Genomic DNA, 12,777 nt, shown 5'->3' on the forward strand with positions numbered 1-12,777 from the left:
GTATGCGATCTCCTTGCCCTTACAAACATATTGGTTCGACTCCACAACACGAAGTAGGAGGCTCCCAAGCGACACCTAACAAATCTAGGAGGCACCAACCTCCAAAAGGTAATAGATGCGGTAGAACGATGAAATCCTTGCTCTTGTGCTTCAAAAGATAGTCTCCTCAACACTCAATCACTCTCTCACAGATTTGGCATGGGTAGGAGAGATTGATTTGGTGGAAAGCAACTTAGGGAGGCTAGTGATCAAGTTTCAAATGGTAGGATTGAAATTTCTTGATCTCAACACATGAGTAGGTGGCTCTCTCTAAAAAAATGGATTTGGCAATGAAGTGTGTGTTCTGAGTGCTTCCTGTAGAATGAGAGGTAGGTGGAGGAGTATATATAGGCAGCACTCAAAATCCAACTCTTACACCTAAAATGACCAACTCGGTGACAACGAAGTTAAACTCGGTAGTACCAACTTGCTCCAAAGGTAGCAACTTTTGAATCTCGGTGGAACCGATATACACAACTCGGTAGAACCGAAAAGGTGGCTAACGATCAGATGACACAACTCGGTGACGCCGATACTCAAACTCGGAAATTCTGAATTTATGTACCGAGGCAACAGAAGGTTGGTCACCTAAACTCGGTAGCACTGATGCAGAATCAGTTGTCCCAAAATGGTAGGGTTTGGCTAGGTTTCTGTCTGGGATGAAAATCGGTACGTAGGGCCGAATTTGGAAACTTGGTGGCACCGGTTTTGGATATTTGGCTTGGGACAGAAGTGTTATGTGGGAGAATGGCTGAGTATTTTTGGTGGCTATCTCTACGCACTTGAGCAACCAATTCATTTTAATACCTCATCCCTTTTTAATAGTATTGGCTTTCCTATGGACTCAAACTGATTTCTCACAAACATAAAATGAAGAGTCTTCTTGCTTGAAGCTTGAGTCAATCTTATTCCTTCCTTGCATCAAGGGCCTTCTCCACATAAACCTTTAGCCAATGCATCTTTTGAACTTTTTTGAAATATACTTGGATAAGATCATTAGTTCAATGATGCATATGTTATGATCAATTATCAAAACCACCTTAGGGAGCAATTGTGCTTTAAACTACGGGGAGCCGCCGCCACACCATCGACCACGACCTCCATGCTGCCCGCGCAGCCATGAAAGGTCGCCCACCAACACCCGCGACGCCGCGCGCCACCCGCAGCCCTCCATCCGAGAAGGAGGCACTAGATCCCTGTTGTCACCTTCATCAGGGCCCGCACCGACGCCAAGCGCCCCTCTAGCCGCGGTGGGGGGAAAGGAGAAAGAGGGGGAAGCACGGTAGTGACGCTAGGGTTGCCCCCGAGTCGCCTCAAAGGACACGACGCGGGGGGGGCGTCTCCCCCGTTTAACCAAGTCGTGTCTCCACCCATAATTTTTTCCAATATATATGATCACTAGCTAGACAAAATACTTAGAAAAACTTAGTATGCTAATAAGGATAGGAATCCCTTTGGCTATGTAGAATGATTTTGATTTTAATGACAAAACTCTTTCCATCATGAAGGTTATACATGGGCTACATAAGTGGCATACACTACACTAAGCGGAGTTCAAACCGTTGTTCACGATGGTGTGTATGTTGTTGGAGAGGGTGGCCAAGAAGGTTTTATGCAGCATGGATAGCGGCATAATCTTTGAATAGGACCATCATCTTCCTCGACATAGGCATAGTTTCAGTCTTATATGGATTTATTGTTACCTGGTCTTATATGGCTTTATTGTTACCTATATTTCTTTTATTTTTTATCAGGTTGTGCTTGTGTGCGTGCTAATCATGCAGAGCGTGGATGTCACTTGGTGTGCTTTCTATCAGCTTGATGCTACATTACGAGTTTAAAAAAACGTCTTTTATCCAAAAGAAAAAACACTCCCTCTTCCTCATGGGAGAAGAAACATACACAATATATGCATACGAACTTACTGAATGTGTTTATTTATTCATTCATTATTTTCACTAGGCATTGCTTACACAAAGGTAATGTCCATGTTCTCTCTCAACTCAAATACACAACACATACACAAATATATGTAGTCAGAAGAGGCAATTCATTGTTGTACTTGTAGGGTGAAAAGTAAAAAAGGGTTGAGTTAGTGATCTCAATCTGAGACGGTATTGCTTGATCCATGTAGTAGGATATGTGCTAGCCGGAAAGAAACAAACAGATAGAGATTCCTCTCCATCACACGGAATGACAAATTCCAGTATCGATTCGTACCAATCCAACAGACACTTTCGGAGATACCTGTAGTGCACCTTTATAGTCACCCAGTTACGTTATGACGTTTGATACACCCAAAGCATTCCTACGGTATCCGAGAGTTGCATAATCTCATGGTCTAAGGAAATGATACTTGACATGAGAAAAGCTCTAGCACACGAACTACACGATCTTGTGCTATGCTTAGGATTGGGTCTTGTCCATCACATCATTAGGATCCCATTATCAACGACATCCAATGTCCATGGTCAGGAAACCATGACCATCCATTGATTAACGAGCTAGTCAACTAGAGGCTCACTAGGGACATGGCGTGGTCTATGTATTCACACATGTATTACGGTTTCCGATTAATACAATTATAGCATGAACAATAGACAATTATCATGAACAAGGAAATATAATAATTACCATTTTATTATTGCCTCTAGGGCATATTTCCAACACTACTGAGGTGCCATCGATGACCGGACCAGGGGAGAATCGGCTTTCACCAGAGCTCAACAGGAGGCGGAGGAGGAGGGTCCACCCCAAAGCCTCGAGGAAGAGGATCGGCGCCAAAGGCATCGACTTTGGGGGGTGCCACGCCGGGCCAAGGGTTTCCGCCAGATCATCACCCAACCGCCAGATCCGGCCAACCGGCACCACGAGATGGCGACCGTGGCCGCCACAAACTGACACCGGCATGGATCGGAGCAGATCGGACCGGCAGCGAAGCTTCTCCATGGGGCCCGACGGACTGTTGTAGGATCAAACGTATGTCTAGAGGGGGGTGATTAGGCTACTTGACCAATAAAAACTTAGCCTTTTCTCAATTTTAGTTGTGGGCAAGTTTTAGCAATTAAGGCAAGTCAAGTACACCCTACACATGCACATGTAAGAGTATAGTAGCGGAATGTAAAACATGCAAGTGCAAGGTAAAGGGATAAGGTAGGAAGATCAAACGCAAGAGGTTGACACGGCAATTTTTGGCATGGTTCCGATAGGTGGTGCTATCGTACGTCCATGTTAGTGGAGACTTTAACCCATGGAGGGTAACGGCTGCGAGAGTCCACGGAGGGCTCCACCCACAAGGGGTTCATGAAGAAGCGGCCTTGTCTATTCCACCACGGCTTCCTGATACGTCCATTTTGCATCATGTTTTCATGTTGATATTTATCGCTTCTTGGGCTGTTATTTCACTTCACGGTACAATTCTTATGCCTTTTCTCTCTTATTTTGCAAGGTTTACGTGAAGAGGGAGAATACCGGCAGCTGGAATTCTGGCTTGAAAGTGGAGCAAGTTTGAGATACCTATTCTGCGCAACTCCAAACGCCGTAAAAATCAACGAGGATTTTTTCCAGATTTATAAAAAAGACTGGGCCGAAGAAGTGCCAGAGGGGCGCCATGGGTTGGCCACAAGCCTGCTAGGCGCGGCCACCCCCCCCCCCCGGTCGCGCCTAGGGGGCTTGTGGGCACCCTGCTGGCCCACTTGCCCCCCTCTTCTTCTATATGAAGGGTTTCGTCCGGGAAAAAATCAAGAGGAGGCTTTTTCGTGGATTCGCCGCCGCCACGAGGCGGAACTTGAGCAGAACCAATCTAGAGCTCCGGCAGGACGATCCTGCCGGGGAAACTTCCCTCCCGGGGGGGAAATCATCGCCATCGTCATCATTAACACTCCTCTCATCGGAGGGGACTCATCACCGTCAACATATTCATCAGCGCCATCTCATCTCCAAACTCTAGTTCATCACTTGTAACCAATCTCCGTCTCGCGACCCCGAATGGTACTTGTAAGGTTGCTAGTAGTGTTAATTACTCTTTGTAGTTGATGCTAGTTGGATTACTTGGTGGAAGAGTTTATGTTCAGATCCTTGATGCTACTCATTACCTCTCTGGTCATGAATACGATTATGCTTTGTGAGTAGTTATTTTTGTTCCTGAGGACATGGGATAAGTCATGCTAATAGTAGTCATGTGAATTTGGTATTCGTTCGGTAATTTGATGTGTTGTATGTTGTTTTTCCTCTAGTGTTGTTATGTGAACGTCGACTACATAAAACTTCACCATTATTTGGGCCTAGAGGAAGGCATTGGGAAGTAGTAAGTAGATGATGGGTTGGTTGAGTGACAGAAGTTTAAACCCTAGTTTATGCGTTGCTTCGTAAGGGGCTGATTTGGATCCACTAGTTTAATGCTATGGTTAGACTTTGTCTTAATTCTTCTTTCGTAGTTGCGGATGCTTGCGAGAGGGGTTAATCATAAGTGGGATGCTTGTCCAAGTAAGGGCAGTACCCAAGCGCCGGTCCACCCACATATCAAACTATCAAAGTAACGAACGTGAATCATATGAACATGATGAAAACTGGCATGACAGAAATTCTCGGGTGTCCTCGGGAGCGTTTTTCCTGCTATAAGACTTTGTCCAGGCTTGTCCCTTGCTACAAAAGGGATTGGGCCACTTTGCTGCACCGTTGCTACTTTTGTTACTTGTTGCTTGCTATGAATCATCTCACCACACAATCACTTGTTACCGATAATTTCAGTGCTTGCAGATACTTCCTTGCTGAAAACCACTTGTCTGATCCTTCTGCTCCTCGTTGGGTTCGACACTCTTACTTATCGAAAGGACTACGATTGATCCCCTATACTTGTGGGTCATCTAGACTCAAACTCGGAAATTCCGATTTTATGTATCGGGGTAACAGAAGGTTCGTCACCTAAACTCGGTAGCACCGGTGCAGAATCAGTTGTACCGAAATGGTAGGGTTTGGCTAGGTTTCTATCTGGGATGAAAATCAGTACGTAGGGCCGAATTTGGAAACTTTGTGGCACCGGTTTTGGATATTTGGCTTGGGACAGAAGTGTTATGTGGGAGAATGGCTGAGTATTTTTTGGTGGCTATCTCTGCGCACTTGAGCAACCAATTCATTTTAATACCTCATCCCTTTTTAATAGTATTGGCTTTCCTATGGACTCAAAGTGATTTCTCACAAACATAAAATGAAGAGTCTTCTTGCTTGAAGGTTGAGTCAATCTTATTCCTTCCTTGCATCAAGGGGCATCTCCACATAAACCTTTAGCCAATGCATCTTTTAAACTTTTCTGAAATATACTTGGATAAGATCATTAGTCCAATGATGCATATGTTATGATCAATTATCAAAACCACCATAGGGAGCAATTGTGCTTTCAACTGCGAGGAGCCGCCGCCACACCATCGACCACGACCTCCATGCTGCCCGCGCAGCCATGAAAGGTCGCCCACCAGCACCCGCGACGCCGCGCGCCACCCGCAGCCCTCCATCCGAGGAGGAGGCGCTAGATCCCTGTTGTCACCTTCATCAGGGCCTGCACCGACGCCAAGCGCCCCTCTAGCAGCGGCGGGGGGAAGGGAGAAAGAGGTGGAAGCACGGTGGTGACGCTAGGGTTGCCCCCGAGTCGCCTCACAGGACACGGCGCGGGGGGGGGGGGGGGGGCGTCTCCCCCGTTTAACCAAGTCGTGTCTCCGCCCATAAGTTTTTCCAATATATATGATCACTGGCTAGACAAAATACTTAGAAAAACTTAGTATGCTAATAAGGATGGGAATCCCTTTGGCTATGTAGAATGATTTTGATTTTAATGACAAAACTCTTTCCATCATGAAGGTTATAAACGATGTACGCATGGGCTACATAAGTGGCATACACTACACAAGGCGGAGTTCAAACCGTTGTTCACGATGGTGTGTATGTTGTTGGAAAGGGTGGCCAAGAAGGTTTTATGCAGCATGGATAGCGGCATAATCTTTGAATAGGACCACCATCTTCCTTGACATAGGCATAGTTTCGGTCTTATATGGATTTATTGTTACCTGGTCTTATATGGCTTTATTGTTACCTATATGTCTTTTATTTTTTATCAGGTTGTGCTTGTGTGCGTGCTAATCATGCAGAGCGTGGATGTCAGTTGGTGTGCTTTCTATCAGCTTGATGCTAGAGTTTTTAAATAAAAAAAACGTCCTTTATCCAAAAGAAAAAACATTCCGTCTTCCTCATGGGAGAAGAAACATACACAATATATTCATACGAACTTACTGAATGTGTTTATTTATTCATTCATTATTTTCACTAGGCATTGCTTACACAAAGGTAATGTCTTTGTTCTCTCTCAACTCAAATACACAACACATACACAAATATATGTAGTCAGAAGAGGCAATTCATTGTTGTACTTGTAGGGTGAAAAGTAAAAAAGAGTTGAGTTAGTGATCTGAATCTGAGACGGTATTGCTTGATCCATGTAGTAGGATATGTGCTAGCCGGAAAGAAACAAACAGACAGACCCATTCATCAAGTTGAGGAGGAGTTCAGCCACCCCTGGATTTGGAATTGGAGCTGAAATTGGGTCTCTTGAGCTTGACAATGAATTCTTTGTCGTCGTCGTCGTCGCTGTAGTCTACTCTTCTCTTGGCCTTGGCGGCGGAATGATCCGTGCTGCTTCGGGATGTGGAAGAAGGAACAACCGCCGGTTTCTTCGAGCTCTCCGCAGGTTTGTTGTTGTTGTTGTTGTTGTTGTTGTTGTTGTTGTTGAATTTGGTGACGGTGGTGGAATTGGACGCCTTAATCGGGGTCCCTGATTTGATCTGCTGCTGCCGTTTGAGCTTCCTGTCGTAGGCTTGCTTTGCTCTTTCCGGAGATAGCAGCCCATGCTCCATTAACCTGCAAGATGTGTGTATGTTGTGTCTGTCAGGTAAGGATCACATACATACATACATACATCCATACATACATGCATACATTGCAGTGGAATGGTGTGGTGGTGTAACATATTGGTGTAGTAGACTAGCTGATTCTGTAACCCCGTCCGTCAGGCCTAAATGGAGTGGCAGTGTAACATATTGGAGTACTTGGCAGCAGTTTCAGAGTAAATTTGGAACAGGATACATTTTGGTGAAGTAAGTGTCTGTCTGTCTGTCAGGGAGAAGTGTGATTGAGAGTTTCAGAGTGAAGTTGTTTCTGAATGCTCAAGTAGTAATTAGCTAGCTACAAGTGATTGAGATGTTCCTCTTCATATTGGCTTGCAGCTTGTACGTACTAGGATAGGAGCTAGCTAGGATTTGACTGACATTAAGAGATTTCTCAATCGATCGATCGATCAGGCTAGTGCATAGTAAGTAAGTGGCGAGTAATTGATGGAGCAGAGCAGAGGTGGGGTGGGGTGGGTACCGACCAGAATTGGGCCATCTCGCTGGATGGGATCTGCTTGGAGAGCGATTCGTAGAAGATCCTGAGGGGCTCCCTCTGGCAGCCAAATTGATTGCAAAAGTTTGGGAATCAGATGAATTTGAGACGCATGAATTTGACTAGAATAGAGTAGAGTGGTACCTCCTCTGGTGTTTCGAACTTCTGGCCGGTGAGGGAGAAGACCTTCTTGGCCGCCTTGCCCTTGGCCTTGCCCTTGCCCCGGGCGGCCGTAGTAGCTTTCTTGGCTGTGGCGGTGGCCGCGGCGAGCTTGGCCCTGGAGGCAGCCAGCGATATGGATCTCCCGCCTCCTCCTTTACTACCCTGCACGCCAAGCAACAAGAATCACATCCCATCCCATCCCATGGATGGCTGCTGTTTGAAGCAAGCTTGATTCGTTGGAAAGAATCTACTAGTAGGGGCCGGGCCGCCGCCGGGGGTTAGTGGTAGCTAGTAATTGAGCTCGCAATTAAGGAATTGAGGTGAGGTCAGATTCTATTGGTTTCGATCTCTAACTAGCATCTAGTATCAGTCAGATGATATGATGAAGTAGGTAGGTAGGTACTTACATCAGATAGAGAAATTGAGAGAAGGAAGGAAGGAAGGTGATTACAGACCTCGAACCTGGAGAAGGAGGACATGGCTGAAGCAGCTCCCAGCTCAAGGAAGCAGAAGAGGAAAGGGAAGGGGAAATTCAGATCAGGGAGAGGGGAGGGAGAGTGAAGGCGGATATTATAATGACAATGACGCCACGCGCATGGCGTTTTGGGATTTCCCTTTCCCCCCTCGGCCAAAATTTCATGTTTTAACCCTTTTGCCTAAATTTAGCCCGACCTGACCCCGGTTATAACTTTTTACGCGACTTGATCCTTTTCCCTACCGTCAAGGTCTTCGATGGTAAGGTTACATAGCACACCGCCAAGGTTTCTGACGGTACATGACTAATCTACATTAACAACCAACTGACGGCTCGCCCCTACCGTCACAGGGTCCGGCGGTAAGCTTTGAAACCCTACAGTCACAGGGTCCGGCAGTAAGCTTTCAAACCTTACCGTCACAGCCGTCCGACGGTAAGCTTTGAAACCCTACAGCCACAGCCTTCGGTAGTAACCTTTGAAACCCTATCGCCACACGGTTCGACGGTAGGGTCGGGGCGTCGGTTCGCCCTCCCCATCTCCTCCCCACCCTGCCGCAAGAACAGAAACTCCCTCCCTCTCTCATCCCCTCCACCCCTCACTCGGATATCTTTCGTTTGCTCATCGTTTTTGCGGATCGAGATGGCCTCGAAACGAGAAAAGTAAGCTCCTCTGATCCCTTCAATTAGTTTTAGTCAAATAGCTTCCGATTCGATGCATTATTTGCTTCAAATCTACCCTATTTTTGAACTAGATTTAAAAAAAATGATCCTAGGTTTGTTTTAGTTTGATTCTAAATGTTCTATGGGGTTGAATATGAACATGTGGTTACTTGTTGGAGAAATTGTATGTATTTTCATGATGAACCCTAGTTCATGTAAAAAAATGTTGATATGATGCATATTGAAGGAATGAACTCCTAGGTTTGTTTTGATGCGATGCATGTTGGTGATATGAATCAACCATATGCATATAGTGGATGTTGGAGAAATATTGCTTAAGCTATTTATAAAGAATACAAATTGAAGAAAGCAATGAATAATGTTTAAAAAATCTTATGAAAAATGAATGAATGAATCATGCTCATGAATCATGTTTACAAATGAATGAATGAATTATATTTACAACTTTTTGTTGAATTATACTTATGATATTGTAGGTATGCTTATGCTTATGTTTATGCAATTTTATCTAGGAGGCCGCCTCTTCCGGACAACATCGACACTAAGTATATCATGCTTGACCCTGAGTCGGCAAGGATCATCGTGCCCGTTCCATAAAGAACGGAGTGGTAATTACCATTGAACGAAAGCTTTAGAATTGATGAAAATAAGTTACTAATTATTTGAGTCTTCATTTTGACATATGCTCCGGTCAATGTGGATGAGGGGTCACACAAAGATCGTTAAGATGCAGTACGACGAGCGCTATGCGTCATACTTCACGAGAGCCCGTCTGTTGGATTTTGTCCTGCAATTCAAGCGTAAGCCGCCGACACTCGTCCACTCAGCTCTCATGGCTTTGTTGGACCTACGGCGGCCCGAGACGTACAGTTTCCATCTCTTGTGTGGGGAGATGACAGTGACCCTCGAGGATTGGGGGATGATTACGGCCCTACCAATTGAGGGCTTATTTGTGGGTTCTTCTCACAGAGGTCGTGTTTCCAGACTGCTCAGGGAGTCAGGGGAAATGCCCTATGGATGTATCTCGACTTTCTAAAGGACTGGGATGTAGTATACAGCTCGGGGTCCGTCGACCTCGCCTACCTATACCGTTCGGTGAGAATATCTCACTACTTTTTATGGGCGAATGTGCTTTAAATTATGTCATCTTATCATCAATACATGTTTCGTAGCTTGATGACGCAACCCAAAGGACGGAAGAAATGTGTGGATGTGTCTGGGCCCTTTCCATTTGGATGTGGGAGCGAATTCCGATGGGCCATCTTGAGAAAGATGTGTGGCGTCCATGGACTGACTATGGCGAAGATAACGGCAAAGCTCGATACACGATCGCATGCTATGCCAAGGTTGCTTCTCTAATGCGAGAGAACTCGATGGGAGCAACCAAACAATGTGCAGGCGTTGGTTTAAAGGTTGCATTTGCTCAAACAACCTCCGATGCTAGCCAAGCTCAGCTGCAACGAGCGGCAAACACGCCCTAGATGTATATTTCATAATGGCTTTGTGTATAATTAAACAGAGAAAGTGGATTTTTTACCCGGCATGTGTGGTTGAAATATTTGTGTGAGTCAGTAAGAGTTGTGTGCAGATTGTTATGCACTGACCAAGTGTAAAGGCTTTATGGTTACATCGCCTCGATGAGGTGTCAAAAGTCAATAAAACCTACGTTTATCAGAAGAAGAAAATTATAGCATTGTAGAACAAAATTTCAACCCTACATACATACAACATCGATAGGTACCTGTCATGATAAAAAAAAATAGAAGAAGAAAAATGACAGGCAACACCAAATCATATATCGTGGTGGCCGCCCTTGCACATGACCGGGCCGTCCGAAGAAGAAGAAGAAGAAGAAGAAGGAGGAGGAGGAGAAGACTTTCAATGTGGAAATAAAAAGATGGAAAGAAAAGACAAGTGACATGACATATTGACATGTGGAGGAATGGAAGTCAGTGGCACAGAGGCAATGTTGCATACGTAGGCACAGAGGCAACAAGACAAGCAACCAAACCGAACCCCACTACTTCTTCCCTTCTTCCTCTCTCGATCGTCTTCCTCTCTACCGCATCATCATCGTCGTCGTCGTCGTCGTTCGGTTCCACTCCCATATATAGCTCATCCATCCATGGCGCGGTCACACCGACAGCAGCACTGATCGACCTGGACGACGATCGATCATCTCCTCGCCGCCGACGTACCGTACCGTACCGTACGTGGGCATGGCGAAAACCCTGCTGCTCCTGCTGGTATGTGGGACGATCGCGGCCCGGGCACACGCGCAGCCGGCGGCGGAGGAGACTCCGCCGGGGGCGGGCGTGAGGGTGTCGTTCCGGCCGAGCGTGGCCATCGTGGTGGGCATCTTCACCATGATCTTCTCCCTCACCTTCCTCCTCCTCATGTACGCCAAGTTCTGCCACCCCGCCAACACCCCCCTCCTGCCGGCGACCACCACCGCCAGCCCGTCCCGCGCGCCTGCAACGGCAGAGGCCGCGGAGGCGGAGGCGAGCGGCGGCGTGGGCAAGGCGGTGATCGAGTCGCTGCCCTTCTTCCGGTTCGCTGCGCTTCGAGGGGCGCGGCAGGGGCTGGAGTGCGCGGTGTGCCTGGCCCGGTTCGACGACGCCGACCTGCTCCGCCTGCTCCCGCGCTGCCGCCACGCCTTCCACCTCGACTGCGTCGACCGCTGGCTGCACTCCAGCGCCAGCTGCCCGCTGTGCCGCGCCCGCGTCCACCCCGACGACGCCGACCTCGGACTCAAGTACGCCGCCGCCAGCGCGCGCTTCGTCTTCGGCGCAGGCGACGACGCACCCGCCGCGCCGTCGTCGTCGGGGCGCGACCTCCTCGCCGGCATCTTCGTGGAGCGCGTGCCGTCGGCGCGCTTCTTGGGTGATGATGATTCTTGTTGTAAGAGTAATGTGGAGCTGGACCGGCACCGGCACCGCATCGTGGTGTCGGACAGCGTGTTCAAGAGCCGGTGGAGCGACCTCAACTCGGCGGACCTCATCGCGCTCGACACCGAGATGCTGCGCTCCATCTCCACCGGCCGCTTCCCTTATCCCGACGACGACATCATATTCGTTGGAGAGGAGCCGCCGGAGGAGCGCGGCATCCGAGACAACGATCATGACGGCGGTGACATTGAGATTGAGATTGAGATTGAGAGGAAGCGGCTGCTGCAAGTGCAAGAGCAAGTGGAGGGGCCTTGGTCGTCGTCGAGGCAGCTGGTGTCGTCGGGCGTGCGGTCCATGTCGGAGATCGTGAGACTGCCGAGGGTAGCAGCGACGGAGGAGGAGGAGAGGGCGAGGCAGCGGTGGGTGCCCATCGCACGGCGGACGGCGCGGTGGTTCGCCGCCAGGAGCAAAGAGGAGGACGTCAACGCCGCCGACCGTCTCCGTCTCCGTCTGTAATGTAATGTAGGAGTATATTTATATGTAATTATAAACAAAAACAAAAAAGAGAGGAAGAAAGATTAATGCTAGTGATGGCAACCCGGCCGATCACGATCATCATGCATTTTCAAACACAACATCTTCAACAAGATTGATCATCATGTATGTATTTGGTTGGTTGGTTGGTTGTAATCCTATTTCTTCTCACCATTGAAACTATTACCTTTGCCGCTAAAAGTAAGTAATTTGAGTTGAAGATGATGATGCACTAATATTTACTACTAGGTGAGCCTGACCGTGTAGAAATGAAGTAGCAAAAATGCTACACGTACGGGAACTTTTTACAAGAATTTTACAGACTGGTCTTTATTCTCACTAATCTCCTCCCCTGATTTTTGTGGTGGGGCCCACTTCATCTTGATCACCAATCAATACATTTCATCTTAGCTCAGCTCGTAAAACTCCTGTACGTGTAGCATTGCTCAATGAAGTAGTCCTACTAATAAGCAAAATTATCCAATTGAAAAGAAGAAAATTGATGCAATAATTGCTAGCCAGGTTTGCCGCATGTTACATGAATGCATATTATTTGGATGCATGGCAGGG

The 12,777-nt window shown here is 47.2% G+C and overlaps 2 protein-coding genes across 3 annotated transcripts; one reads left to right on the forward strand and one right to left on the reverse strand.

The window, feature by feature from the left end:
* Positions 1-1,960: 1,960 nt before the first annotated feature.
* On the reverse strand, positions 1,961-8,196 carry LOC123452875 (serine/threonine-protein phosphatase 2A regulatory subunit psrA-like). Of its 2 annotated transcripts, XM_045129614.1 has the most exons (5): positions 8,085-8,196; positions 7,612-7,791; positions 7,457-7,527; positions 6,564-6,945; positions 1,961-2,206 (listed from the first exon to the last, which is right to left on the reverse strand). In XM_045129614.1, the coding sequence occupies exons 1-4, from the start codon at positions 8,106-8,108 to the stop codon at positions 6,594-6,596; spliced, it is 627 nt and encodes a 208-aa protein (XP_044985549.1). In that variant the 5' UTR covers positions 8,109-8,196; the 3' UTR covers positions 1,961-2,206; positions 6,564-6,593. The 2 variants fall into 2 exon arrangements, with proteins under 2 accessions (XP_044985549.1, XP_044985541.1); XM_045129606.1 differs by lacking the exon at positions 1,961-2,206 and having other exon boundaries at positions 6,307-6,945.
* Positions 8,197-10,661: 2,465 nt separating this feature from the next.
* On the forward strand, positions 10,662-12,272 carry LOC123422042 (putative RING-H2 finger protein ATL12). The gene has a single exon (XM_045107648.1). It carries the CDS (start codon positions 11,005-11,007, stop codon positions 12,187-12,189), a length of 1,185 nt encoding a protein of 394 aa, XP_044963583.1. The 5' UTR covers positions 10,662-11,004; the 3' UTR covers positions 12,190-12,272.
* Positions 12,273-12,777: the final 505 nt, after the last annotated feature.

Source organism: Hordeum vulgare, chromosome 1H (genome assembly GCF_904849725.1).
Source record: "Hordeum vulgare subsp. vulgare chromosome 1H, MorexV3_pseudomolecules_assembly, whole genome shotgun sequence".
Classification (NCBI taxonomy): Eukaryota; Viridiplantae; Streptophyta; class Magnoliopsida; order Poales; family Poaceae; genus Hordeum; species Hordeum vulgare.